Here is a 12,082-nt window from a genome sequence, read left to right on the forward strand (position 1 = left end):
GCCCTTTTGGTCTGCCAATAGTGTGTGGGTGTTTGACTTCGTGCAGGAAAAATTTTATAACACGAGTCCAGGTGATTTTGAGAGGAAGCTTATCAAAGCTGGGGACAGTGAAACAAGGAAGGGCCTAGACTAGAAGAAGCAACAGGACGGCACCTAGGTGGAGTTGCCTTGGCTCTCTAGAAACCTTATGGGAAAGAAGTGAGCCTACACTGGAAGTCAGAGAAAAGGGACCTCGGAGACAGGTTCGAGGGTGAGAGTGGGAAGAGCTGCTGCTGTCCACTGCTCCCCTGGTGTCTAGTCTCATGGTGACCCTTAAAGTTTAGGAGATGCACACCTGTGGAGGAAGAAGAGGAGGGGGAAGGGACAGGCAAGAGCTTGCTCCGGGGTGGGAGAGCAGGTGAGAGCTTGCTGGGTCCTTTATTTTGAGGGTTTTTAAAGACTGGAAGTTTAGGGGAGGATTTCAATAGAATATTCATCCGCTTTTCTAGGTGTGCCCTCTCAGGGGGTCATTATTCACTATAGGTGGTCTTGGCTTTTATTTATTTATTTATTTATTTTGCTGCTTTTCTGGACCTGGAGCAGATAAAACTTAGATGTTATCTCTAGGGAAGTGACATTTTGCATCTAACTGCAAATTGTTCGGCCAGTTTGTTCAGCTGGCTCAGTTTCCCCGTTCTACTTGCCACGGAATTTTCCTAGCTTCTTACTATCCTACCTCAATATGACTATCCAGGATCCAGAGCCTCATTTCCTAGTGTTTTTTCGTCTATGTCTTTCTTCCCAGGACAACATGAGAAAAACGATGCACTTACTGATTGAGAAGGGGTGAGGGCTGCGCCTGTGAAATTCGAGCTGAGAACCTGGACAGATCCCCAACCCCAGGCTCCTGAGCTGTGCCAGGCAACCGGTCCCGAAGTCCCACCCTCTGGTGGGCCCTGGGCCGAGCGCCTTGTCCCTGATTGGTCGAGGGACGTGATGGGCATAGGGGACAGCGAAAGAAGAGCTGTGCTCTGAGCTTCCGGGAGCGGGGTTACGCGACGGGGGGAACCGTTGGCGTGGTGGTCGCCGGTGTTGTCCCGGCCTCCTGACCCGAGAGACGGGAGGGTGAGCCTGGGAGCTGGCGGGGCGTACCCATCAGTTCCATTAGCCTTAAATGTTAGTGGAAGGGTATTCTGGTGGCCGTGAGGAAGCAAGGTCCGTGGAAAGTGGGAGGGATGGGGAGGGAGCGGGACCGGTGTGGGAAGGTAATTGGATAAAAAGGTAATTGCCCCCGAAGAGGCCACTGTGGGCAACAGCGACCCGACGCTCCCTTTCCCAGGTGTCTTCCTGTTACTTCACACACCTGCGCTTACACATATCCGCTCACATAGGGGGCTTTAAGGTCAGAGAGAGGTCGCAGTGGTTAAGGCTGCAGAAGTATGGGGGTGGCTCTTTCTGCTTTAGGATTGGGGGTCCTGGAATAGGATAATGAGCCCCGTTTTCTTTCCTGTTTTCCTGGTTTCTGACAGGTTTGAGCATGAATATGGCGGAAGGGGACACCCTGATATCAGTGGATTATGAAATTTTTGGAAAGGTGCAAGGGGTGTTTTTCCGCAAGTACACTCAGGTATGTGGCCTCCAGGCTTTGGGACATGCCTTGGTTATGTGCAGGAAACAGGTGACGTGCTCCTGCTAAAATGCATGAGGAGAAGCTGGCTCTTTAATAGCTGTGTGGCAAAGGTGGTTTGTGGAGTGATGGGTATGAAAATGCTTTGCAGTGGGTAAAATACAATGTAAATGGCAGGTTCATCTGCTGTTGCTATTATTATTATTATTATCATTCCTAACAGCGGTACTTGAGTACCTAGACACATATTAATGAGCTTCTCTCTTCCAAAGGAGATGCTAGGGCTTCCCCAGTTCTCCCTGTTCTGGCATCATCAAACCAGTCACGATTCTTGTAGGAAAGCTAACGTTGATTAAGGAGATGGCATTTAGATGAACTTAGGACATTTATGTAATTTATGTAATAGTTGCTTCTGTAACTACTGCATTTTCTTTCTTTCTTTAATTTATTCATTTTTAGAGAGGAGAGAGAGAGGGCGAGAGAGAGACAGGGAGAGAGAAGGGGGGAGGAGCTGGAAGCATCAACTCCCATATGTGCCTTGACCAGGCAAGCCCAGGGTTTCGAACCAGCGACCTCAGCATTTCCAGGTCGACGCTTTATCCACTGCGCCACCACAGGTCAGGCACTACTGCATTTTCTTTAGACTTCTTACACTTATTCAGCCTTTCCCCATCTCCCCACTTAATCCACTTCTACTCATTTTGGCTTTGAAAGAAGAATTGCCTTTTCCAGCTAAAGGTTTTCTAATGAAAATACTTAGTCCATTCCAGGATAAGTAATGATAACACTGAACATAGAGTCAGGTATTCCTACTAGAGTACTAGGAAGAAATTGAGAGATGAGCAAACTATTGATAGCTTCTATCTCTGCCTTAATGTCACTAATCTTCCCTTAACATGTGCACAGAACTGCTATCTCAGTTTCTCTTCTGTCTTGGGCGGGGGGGGGCGGTTATTGAGCTATTGCCTGTCCAATGTATTTCCAGACCCAAAGATAACAAGTTAAGACCGCAGAATTCTTCTTTTTTTTAATTAAGTGAGAAGGGGGGAGGCGGGGAGGCAGAGAGACAGACTCCCGCATGTGCCCTGACCCAGATCCACCTGGCAAGCCCACTCAGGGGGCGATGCTCTGCCCATCTGGGGCCACTGCTTCCAAGGGAGCTATTTCAGTGCCTGAGGTGAGGCCATGGAGCCCAGGGCCAAGTTGCTTGAACCCTTCAAGCCATGACTGCGGGAGGGGAAGAAAGAAAAAAGGGTGGGGGGGGAGTGGAGAAAGGGATGGTCGCTTCTCCTATGTGCCCTGACTGGAAATCGATCCGGAGACATCCATATGCCTGGCCAAAGCTCTACTGCTAAGACAACCGGCCAGGGCCTAAATTTTCCATGTGTCACATTCCTGGGACTCTGGTACTTAAATTCAACCCGAATCTTTGAAATATGAAAGTTAAATGTCATTACTTCTTTTTCCAATTGCCTGCAAATCATTTTCACCTGTTCCACACTCATATAAGAACTGCCTGTTGGAAAAAAAAAGAATTGTTGCAAGTCATAGTGAAAGGGCTGTTTCAGTTAGCTATGCTACCATTTATGCAGAGTAAGTTTCTGTGATGTAGTAAATGGAAGTAACAGTTTCAAAGATTAATTGCAGTTGCTGAGGATCGGATGGTAATATACTTCATCTTTACTGCTGTTCCCACCCCCAAATTTAGGGACAGTAAAAGAATGCAGAAAAACAAATATTGATTTGGAAAACTTAATTTTTTTTTTTTTTTCATTTTTCTGAAGCTGGAAACAGGGAGAGACAGTCAGACAGACTCCCGCATGCACCCGACCGGGATCCACCCGGCACGCCCACCATGGGGTGACGCTCTGCCCACCAGGGGGCGATGCTCTGCCCATCCTGGGCATCGCCATATTGCGACCAGAGCCACTCTAGCGCCTGAGGCAGAGGCCTCAGAGCCATCCCCAGCGCCCGGGCCATCTTTGCTCCAATGGAGCCTTGGCTGCGGGAGGGGAAGAGAGAGACAGAGAGGAAAGCGCGGCGGAGGGGTGGAGAAGCAAATGGGCGCTTCTCCTATGTGCCCTGGCTGGGAATCGAACCCGGGTCCTCCGCACGCTAGGCCGACACTCTACCACTGAGCCAACGGAAAACTTTAAGGAAAATGCTATCCTTTTTACTTCTTGATTAGAGTTGTAGCTTATTCTTTTTTTTTTTTTTTTTGTAGCTTATTCTTTACTACTTATAATCACTTAAATATATATGTTCATTTTAACAATTGTTTTGTTTTGCTACAGTCTGTTTGCATGTTGATATCTAACTTCATAATTAAATTCCATCACTCCTAGAATGGAATGGACTTTTTTCAAATTGGAATATAATTCATATCCCATAACACTCACCTTTTAAAAGTGTATGATTCAAAGAAATAAATAAAAGTGTATGATTCAGTTTTAGTATATTCACAAAGCTATACACTAATTCCAGAACATTTTATCAGCCCCATTAGAAACCATATATCCATTAGCATTCACACCTTATCCCTCTAGCACCTGGCAATCCCTAACCTCATTTCAATTTGTGTGGTTTTGTCTATTATGGACATTTAATGTCAATGATATCATATAACTTGTGGCCTTTTGTGTTTCATTTCTTTCAGTAACACAAAGATTTTTCAAGGTTCATTCATAATGTAACATATTGGTACTTGAATTCTTTTTTATGACAATAATATTCCATGTATGGCTATATCACATTTTATATATCCATTCATCAATTGATAGGCCCTTAAGTTGTTATCACTTTTTTTCCCCCTTCTTTTCCAAGTGAGAGGAGGAGAGATAGTGAGACAGACTCCTCCTGCATGTGCCCCAACCTACCTGGCAGCCCCATCTGGGGCTGATGCCCACAACTGAGCTATTTTTAGAGCCTGATACAGAGGCTCCAGAGAACATCCTCAGTGCCTGGGGCTGATGCTCTCAAACCAATCAAGCCATGGCTTCAGGAGAAGAAAAAGAGAGAGGAGGAAGTGGAGGGGAGAAGCAGATGGTCACTACTTCTGTGTGGCCTGACTGGGAATTGAACCCAGGACATCCACATGCTGGGCCAGTGCTCTACCACTGAACGAACTTGCCAGGGCCTATTTTCACTTTTTTTTTCTTTTTCTTTTTTTTTAGTGAGAGAAGGGGATGGAAAGAGACAGACTCCCACATGTGCCCCAACCAGGATCCACCCAGCAAACCCACTAGGGGGTGATGCTCTACCTATCTGGGGTCATTGCTCCGTTGCTCAGCAACTGAGCCATTTTTTTTAAGTGCCTGAAGTGGAGGCCACGGAGCCATCCTCAGTGCCAGAGGCCAGCTCGCTTGAACCAATAGAGCCATGGCTGTGGGAGGGGAAGAGAGAAAAAAAGAAGGGGAAGGGGAGGGGTGGAGAAGCAGATGGTCGCTTCTTCTGTGTGCCTTGACCGGGAATTGAACCTATTTTCACTTTTTAAAAAATTTATTATTTATTGATTTGAGAGAGACAAGGAGACAGGAACTTCAACCTGTTCTCATATGTGTCCTGACTGGGGATCAAACCAACAACCTCTGCATATCAGGATGATGCTCTAATCAACCAAGCTATCTGGCCAGGGCAAGGTTATTTTCAATTTTGGCTAAATGATGCTGTGAACATGTATGTACTTATTTTTATGCAAACATTGTTTTCAATTCCCCTGGGTATATATACCAAGGACTAGCTTGCTGAGTCACAAAGTACTCCATATATAATTTTTTATATAGAACAGCAAAACTATTTTCTAAAGCAGTTACATCATTTTACATTCCCATTAATGATGTACGAGAATTTCAGTTTCTCCAGATCCTTGCCAACAATTGTTACTATCTGTCTTTTTTATTAGAACCATCCTAGTGTGTGTGAAGTGGTATCCCGTGGTCTTTTGTTTTGTCTTGAGGTATCAATGAATTTAAAAGGATTGAAGTCATGAAAAAGCATGTTCTCTGATCACAATGGAACTAAACTACAAATTCATACCAGAAAAATAACTGGAAAATCCTCAAATATATAAAAACCATATCATACACTTTTAAAAATTATGGTAAAATATAGATAATGAAGAATTTTTTGTTTTTTGTTTTGTTTTGTTTTTAAAGCAGTTCCCTTTTTTTAATTTTTTTTTTTTTTTTTTTTTTTTTTACGGAGGCAGAGATAGACAGGGACAGACAGGACTGGAGAGAGATGAGAAGCATCAATCATTAGTTTTTCATTGCGCGTTGTGACTTCTTAGTTGTTCATTGATTGCTTTCTCATATGTGCCTTGACCGCGGGCCTTCAGCAGACCGAGTAACCCCTCGCTGGAGCCAGCAACCCTGGGTCCAAGCTGGTGAGCTTTTTGCTCAAGCCAGATGAGCCCATGCTCAAGCTGGCAACCTTGGGGTCTCGAACCTGGGTCCTTCCGCATCCCAGTCCGATGCTCTATCCACTGCGCCACCACCTGGTCAGGCAAGAATTTTTTGTTTCAACCACTTTTAGTGTACAGTTTAGTGAACGTAAGTACATTTACACTGTTGTACTGCCATCACAACGGTCCATCCACAGAACTCGTCTTGCAAAACTGATACTCTATGCACGTTAAACAATAACTCCTATTTCTTTCCAGCACCTGGTGATCCAGAACTACTACTGTCTCCATGAATTAGACTACTTCTAGGTGCCTCATATAAGTGGATTCATACAGGGTTTTTGTAACTGCTCTCATGAGTATGATATCCTCAAGGACCAACCATGTTGTAGCATGTGTCTGAATTTCCTTTTTAAAGCTTAGTAATATTCCAGTGTATGTATATTCCCTCATTGTGGTTTGTTTGCCTTCTTCTAATGACTAATGATGTTGGAACATCTTTTCATGAGCTTTTTGGCACATGAAAAAAAGACATTGTATATCTTCTCTGGAGAAGTGACTGACTATTCAAATCCTTTGCCCATTTTTTTTTAAGACTGCTTGCCAAACTTTTTTTTTTTTTTTTTTTTGTATTTTTCTGAAGTTGGAAATGGGGAGGCAGTCAAACAGACTCCCGCATGCGCCCGACCAGGATCCACCCGGCATGCCCACCAGGGGGCAATGCTCTGCCCATCTGGGGCGTTGCTCTGTTGCAACCTGAGCCATTCTAGCGCCTGAGGCAGAGGCCATGGAGCCATCCTCAGTGCCCGGGCCAACTTTGCTCCAATGGAGCCTTGGCTGTGGGAGGGGAAGAGAGAGACAGAGAAGAAGGAGAGGGGGAGGGGTGGAGAAGCAGATGGACGCTTCTCCTGTGTGCCCTGGCCGGGAATCAAACCGGGACTCCTGCATGCCAGGCCGACGCTCTACCACTGAGCCAACCGGCCAGGGCCTTCCTTTGCCCATTTTTAATTATTTGTCTTATTGTTGAATTGTAAAAATTTTTATATATTCTGGATACTAGCCCATTATTATATTATTTCAAATATTTCTCCTGAGAGTTTTCTTTTTTTTCTCTTTCTTTCTTTCTTTCTTTCTTTCTTTCTTTCTTTCTTTCTCTTTCTTTCTTTCTTTCTTTCTTTCATGACAGAGAGAAAGACAGACAGGAAGGGAGAGAGAAAGCATCAATTCTTTGTTGCAGCACCGTAGTTGCTCATTGATTGCCCTCTCATATGTGCCTCAACCTGGGGGCTACAGCAGACTGAGTGACCCCTTGCTCAATCCAGCGACCTGGAGCTCAAGCTGGTGAGCTTTGCTCAAACCAGATGAGCCCAGGCCCTGGCCAGTTGGCTCAGTGGTGGAGTGTCGGCCTGGCATGCAGAAGTCCCGGGTTTGATTCCTGGCCAGGGCACACAGGAGAAGCACCCATCTGCTTCTCCACCCCTCCCCCTCTCCTTCCTCTCTGTCTCTCTCTTCCTCTCCCTCAGCCAAGGCTCCATTGGAGCAAAGTTGGCCCAGGCGCTGAGGATGGCTCCATGGCCTTTGCCTCAGGTGCTAGAATGGCTCTGGTTGCAACAGAGCGACACCCCAGATGGGCAGAGCATCGCCCCCTGGTGGGCATGCCGGGTGGATCCTGGTCGGGCGCATGCGGGAGTCTGTCTGACTGACTCCCCGTTTCCAACTTCAGAAAATAGAAAAAACAAAACAAAACAGATGAGCCCATGCTCATGCTGGCGACCTCGGGGTCTCAAACCTGGGTCCTCTGCATCGCAGTTCGACGCTCCATCTGCTGCGCTACCACCTGGTCAGGCTCCTTTTTACTTTCTTGATGAAACTTTGAAGCACAGAAGTTTTTAATATTGACGAAATCTAATTTATCTATTTCTTTTGTTGCTTGGAATTTTAGTTCTATATCTCAGAAACCTTTACCTAATCCAAGGTAATGAAAGTTCATTCTTATGTTTTCTTCTAAAAGTTTCTCCTAAGTGTTTTATAGTTTAATCTCTTAGCTTTAGGTGTTTGATCTAATTTCAGTTCATTTTTATTATTTTTTGAGAGAGAAAGAGGGAAAGAGAAGAAGGGAGAGAGATGAGAGGCACCAACTCATAGTTTAGGCACTTTAGTTCATTGATTGCTTCTCGTATGTGCCTTGACTAGGAAGGCTCCAGCCAAGCCAGTGATCTTGGGCTCAAGCCAACGACCTTGGGCTTCAAGCCAGAAACTTTTGGGCCCAAGCCAGCAACATTGGGATCATGTTGATGATCCGGCACTCGAACTAGCAACCCCACACTCAAGTGGTGAGCCCGCGCTCAAGCTGGCAACCTCGGGATTTCAAACCTGGGACTTCAGCGTCTCAGGTCAGTGCTCTTATCACAGGTCAGGCAAGTTTCTGTTACTTTTTTATTTTTGTTTATTGATTTCAGAGAGAGAGCCTGCATATGTTTCTGTATGTGCCCTGACCAGGGATCAAACTGGCAACCTTTGTGCATTGGGATGATCCTCTAACCAACTGAGCAGTCCGGCCAGGGCAGTTTCAGTTAATTTTTTAGGTGCTGTGAGGTAAAGAGTTCAACTTTATGCTTTTGCATGTAGATATCCAGTTGTCCCAGCACCATTTGTCAAAATACTATCATTTCCCCCACTGAATTTTTGTGGCATTGTTGTCAAAATTCAGTTGACTACATATGTAAGCGTAATTTCTGGACCTCAATTTTATTCCATTGGTCTGTATGTCTGTCCTTATGCCAGTACTGCACTGTCTTGATTACTGTAGCTTTGTAGTAAATTTTGAGACTGGGCTATGTGAGTCCTTCAGCTTTGTTCTTTGTAAAGATTATGTTTACCTACTCTGGGTCCTCATATTGTCATGATAATTTTAGGATCAATTTGTCAATTTCTGCTATGAAGGCAGCTGGGATTTTGATAGAAATTGTATAGCCTCTGTAGATCAATTTAAGGAGTATTGTCATCTTAATATTGTCTTCCCACCCATGACATCAGGTGTTTCTTTCCTTTTATTTAGATCTTTTTAAATTTTTTTCAACAGGGTTTTGTACTTTTCCATATGTGTTACACTGCTTTTGTTAAATTTCTTTCTAAGAATTTTATTACTTTGGTGCTATTATAAATAGAACTGTTTCCTTCATTTCATTGTGATTTATTATAGCTATTGTATAGAAATATATTTTTGTATAGTGATCTTGTATCCTGCAAACTTGTGAGCTTGTTTATTAGTTTGTCTGTGTGTGTGTGTGTGTGTGTGTGTGTGTGTGTGTGTGTGTGTGTGTTAGGATTTTGCTGTATATATGTCATCTCGGTGAGTAGAGGTGGTTTTATTCCTTCCTTCCGATTCTGACTGCCTTCTTTCTTTTTCCCAGCCCTGGCTAGAATCTCCAGTATAATGTTGAGTAGAAGTGGCAACAGCAAACATCCTTGTCTTCTTCCTGAACACAGGGCAAATGTTTTCAGTCTTTCACCATTGATGTTAGCTGTGAGTTTTCACAGATGCTTTTTATCAGGTCGAGGAATTCCCTTCTGTTCTTACTTTGTTCCATGTTTTATCATAAAAAGATGTTGGACTTGGTGAAATGCTTTTACTTCATCTATTGAGATGATCATCTGGTTTCTATTTTATTTATTAATATGGTGTTTTATTTATTAATATGGTATATTGATTTTTGCGTGTTGACCCAACCTTGCATTCCTGGGATACAATTTTTCATCTTGTAATCCTTTTCATATGTTTCTGGATTTGGTTCACTCATATTTGTTGAGTTTTTCATCAGTACTCACAAGGGATATTCATCTTTAGTTTTCTTGTGTTATCTTTTTTTTCTCTCTTTTTAAGACTTGTCAGACTGCTTTCAGAATGTGTAATTATTTTTAAGAGAGAGAGAGACAGGAGTGGAGACAGAAGGAAGAGAGAGATTGAAAAGTATCAACTTATAGTTGCTTCACTTTAGTTGCTCACTGATTGCTTTTTGTATGTGCCTTGACCAGGCAAGCCCAGGGTTTCAAATCAGTGACCTCAGCATTCCAGGTTGCCGGCTTATCCACTGCGCCACCACAGGCTAGGCCATTCTTCACATTTTTATGTCGCCTTCTTCTGCACTTAGTGCGTGCTGTAGGTATCTCCTATTTTTCTTCATTCCTTAATTTCCTCTGTTTCCTTTAAATTGTTATTTGACTCCAGCTCTTTTTTTCATTATGCGTTATGTCTTTGCTTTAAACATATGATTTGATGGATACTTCAGTTCCTCATCAAACATGGTTTTGCCGTGCATAACATTTTCTTTGGCCACCTCCAGCTATTTCCCACATTTACTAGGTCACTACTTTGACGTTTGGGCATGCAATCATGTTAACTTCATTTTCTTTTGTAATCCAATCCCTTTTATTGAGGTAGATTACTTTAACAATAACTTTTATGATACCCTTACTTGGAAATTTTACAAAAATAAAATTACCTCTAAAACATTGGTATCTTTTCAAATGTTCAGTGATTCCACAGTTTAATGACTTAAAGGAAAAAACATTGGAAAGGCTAAGAAAAGAGCAACTACAATGATTTGATGGTCTTCATAAGCTTACTCAACTTTAAAAGTGTGATTATTTAGACAGAAGAAAAGAAAAGTGCATACTTAATAGTTATGTGATCTTGTCCTGGCTGGGTAGCTCAGGTGGATAGAGCATCCTTCCAATAGCCAAAGTTGCAGGTTTGATCCCCGGTCAGGGCACATACAAGAATCAACCAATGAATGCATGAATAAGTGGAACAATAAATTCAATGTTTCTCTTTCTCCTTTTCTATTTCTTTCCCTTTCCCTCTCTTCCTTCCTCTCTCAAATCAATAAATTTTAAAAAATTTATGTAATCTCAAGAAAGTTTGATTTTCAGAGACTGATCACCAGTTGCTCTTTCCTTCTCTAAGAGGATGACAGAAGTGGGCTTTGGATACAACATAAAGACAGCAGGTTAGACAGTTTTTCTACTGGGAGAACAATGGAATGAGTTGCCTATGAAATTGTGAAATACTCTCTAATGATCTAGAGATATAATGGACACTTATTCATCTGGTTTTGTTTAGGTATGGTTCTGGTTAAAGACAAAGAGAAGGATCAGATACTTCCATGCTTTTTCTATTTAATATACCAAGTAGATTCTTGATTAGGAGAAGGGAAAATGTACAGCCTAGTGTCCCAACAACATTTAGCCTGGGGAATCATTTTGAAAGCATCTGATTTGGTCTTAAGTCATTAGTTCTACATAGTGAAAAATTCTAGTGCCTGGGTTTTATAGGGTAGAAAAAGGAAATGAAGTGGCCAACACTTCATATTAAAATCAGCAATGAGATTCTTGCTGTTCTTGTTTTAACTGTTCTGGACAATATCAAATTAGTTTCAGTGGCTTGATTCTAGGCCAAGATTCTGGCAATAGATTGTCATCTGACTTTGTTTTGTTTAATCTCACTGGATTTCTCTCTCTCGTTTTTTGTTTCCCTTAGGCAGAGGGTAAAAACCTGGGATTGGTAGGCTGGGTCCAGAACACTGACCAAGGTACAGTGCAAGGACAATTGCAAGGTCCCATCTCCAAAGTGCGTCATATGCAGAAATGGCTGGAAACAAGAGGAAGTCCCAAATCTCACATCGATAGAGCAATCTTCAACAATGAGAAAGTCATTTTAAAGCTGGATTACTCCGATTTCCAAATCGTAAAATAATGGCCAAATTTAAATTTTCTAAGAGAAACACAGTGGTTTTGTTTTTTATTGTTAATAGAGATAGAATTATTCTGAGTCCAATGTTAGAATTTGTAAGTTATTTTACTATTAGACACTTGAATATTACTGTATATAATATGTATGATGGAAGGAAGAATAAGAACTGTACACAATTCTAATAAAAGCACATCAAAACCATCTGTGTAGGCTGAACTTCATTTTGGGGAAAATAGGAGGTATTTACTCAGTAAACATTTGGGGGGAAATAATTTTGAGGTAAAGAAGTCTGAAAGAAAAAGTTAGCAGTTAACTTTCAATC

General features: G+C 42.6%; 1 protein-coding gene across 6 annotated transcripts in view; it reads left to right on the top strand.

Annotated features, from left to right (window-relative positions):
* Nucleotides 1-12,082, top strand: part of LOC136377415 (acylphosphatase-1) — a 46,989-nt gene that overhangs the window by 4,832 nt on the left and 30,075 nt on the right. For 2 of the 6 annotated variants that reach the window (XM_066344178.1, XM_066344175.1), the window contains exons 2-3: nt 1,509-1,606; nt 11,548-11,961. In XM_066344178.1, coding sequence (XP_066200275.1) covers nt 1,517-1,606; nt 11,548-11,763 — 306 coding nt within the window. In that variant the 5' untranslated portion in view covers nt 1,509-1,516 and the 3' untranslated portion in view covers nt 11,764-11,961. Of the gene's footprint in view, nt 1-997; nt 1,195-1,508; nt 1,607-11,547; nt 11,962-12,082 lie in introns of those variants that run through there. The other 4 variants (XM_066344176.1, XM_066344177.1, XM_066344180.1 and 1 more) reach the window with 4 other exon arrangements.

This window comes from Saccopteryx leptura, chromosome 6 (genome assembly GCF_036850995.1).
Source record: "Saccopteryx leptura isolate mSacLep1 chromosome 6, mSacLep1_pri_phased_curated, whole genome shotgun sequence".
Lineage (NCBI taxonomy): Eukaryota > Metazoa > Chordata > Mammalia > Chiroptera > Emballonuridae > Saccopteryx > Saccopteryx leptura.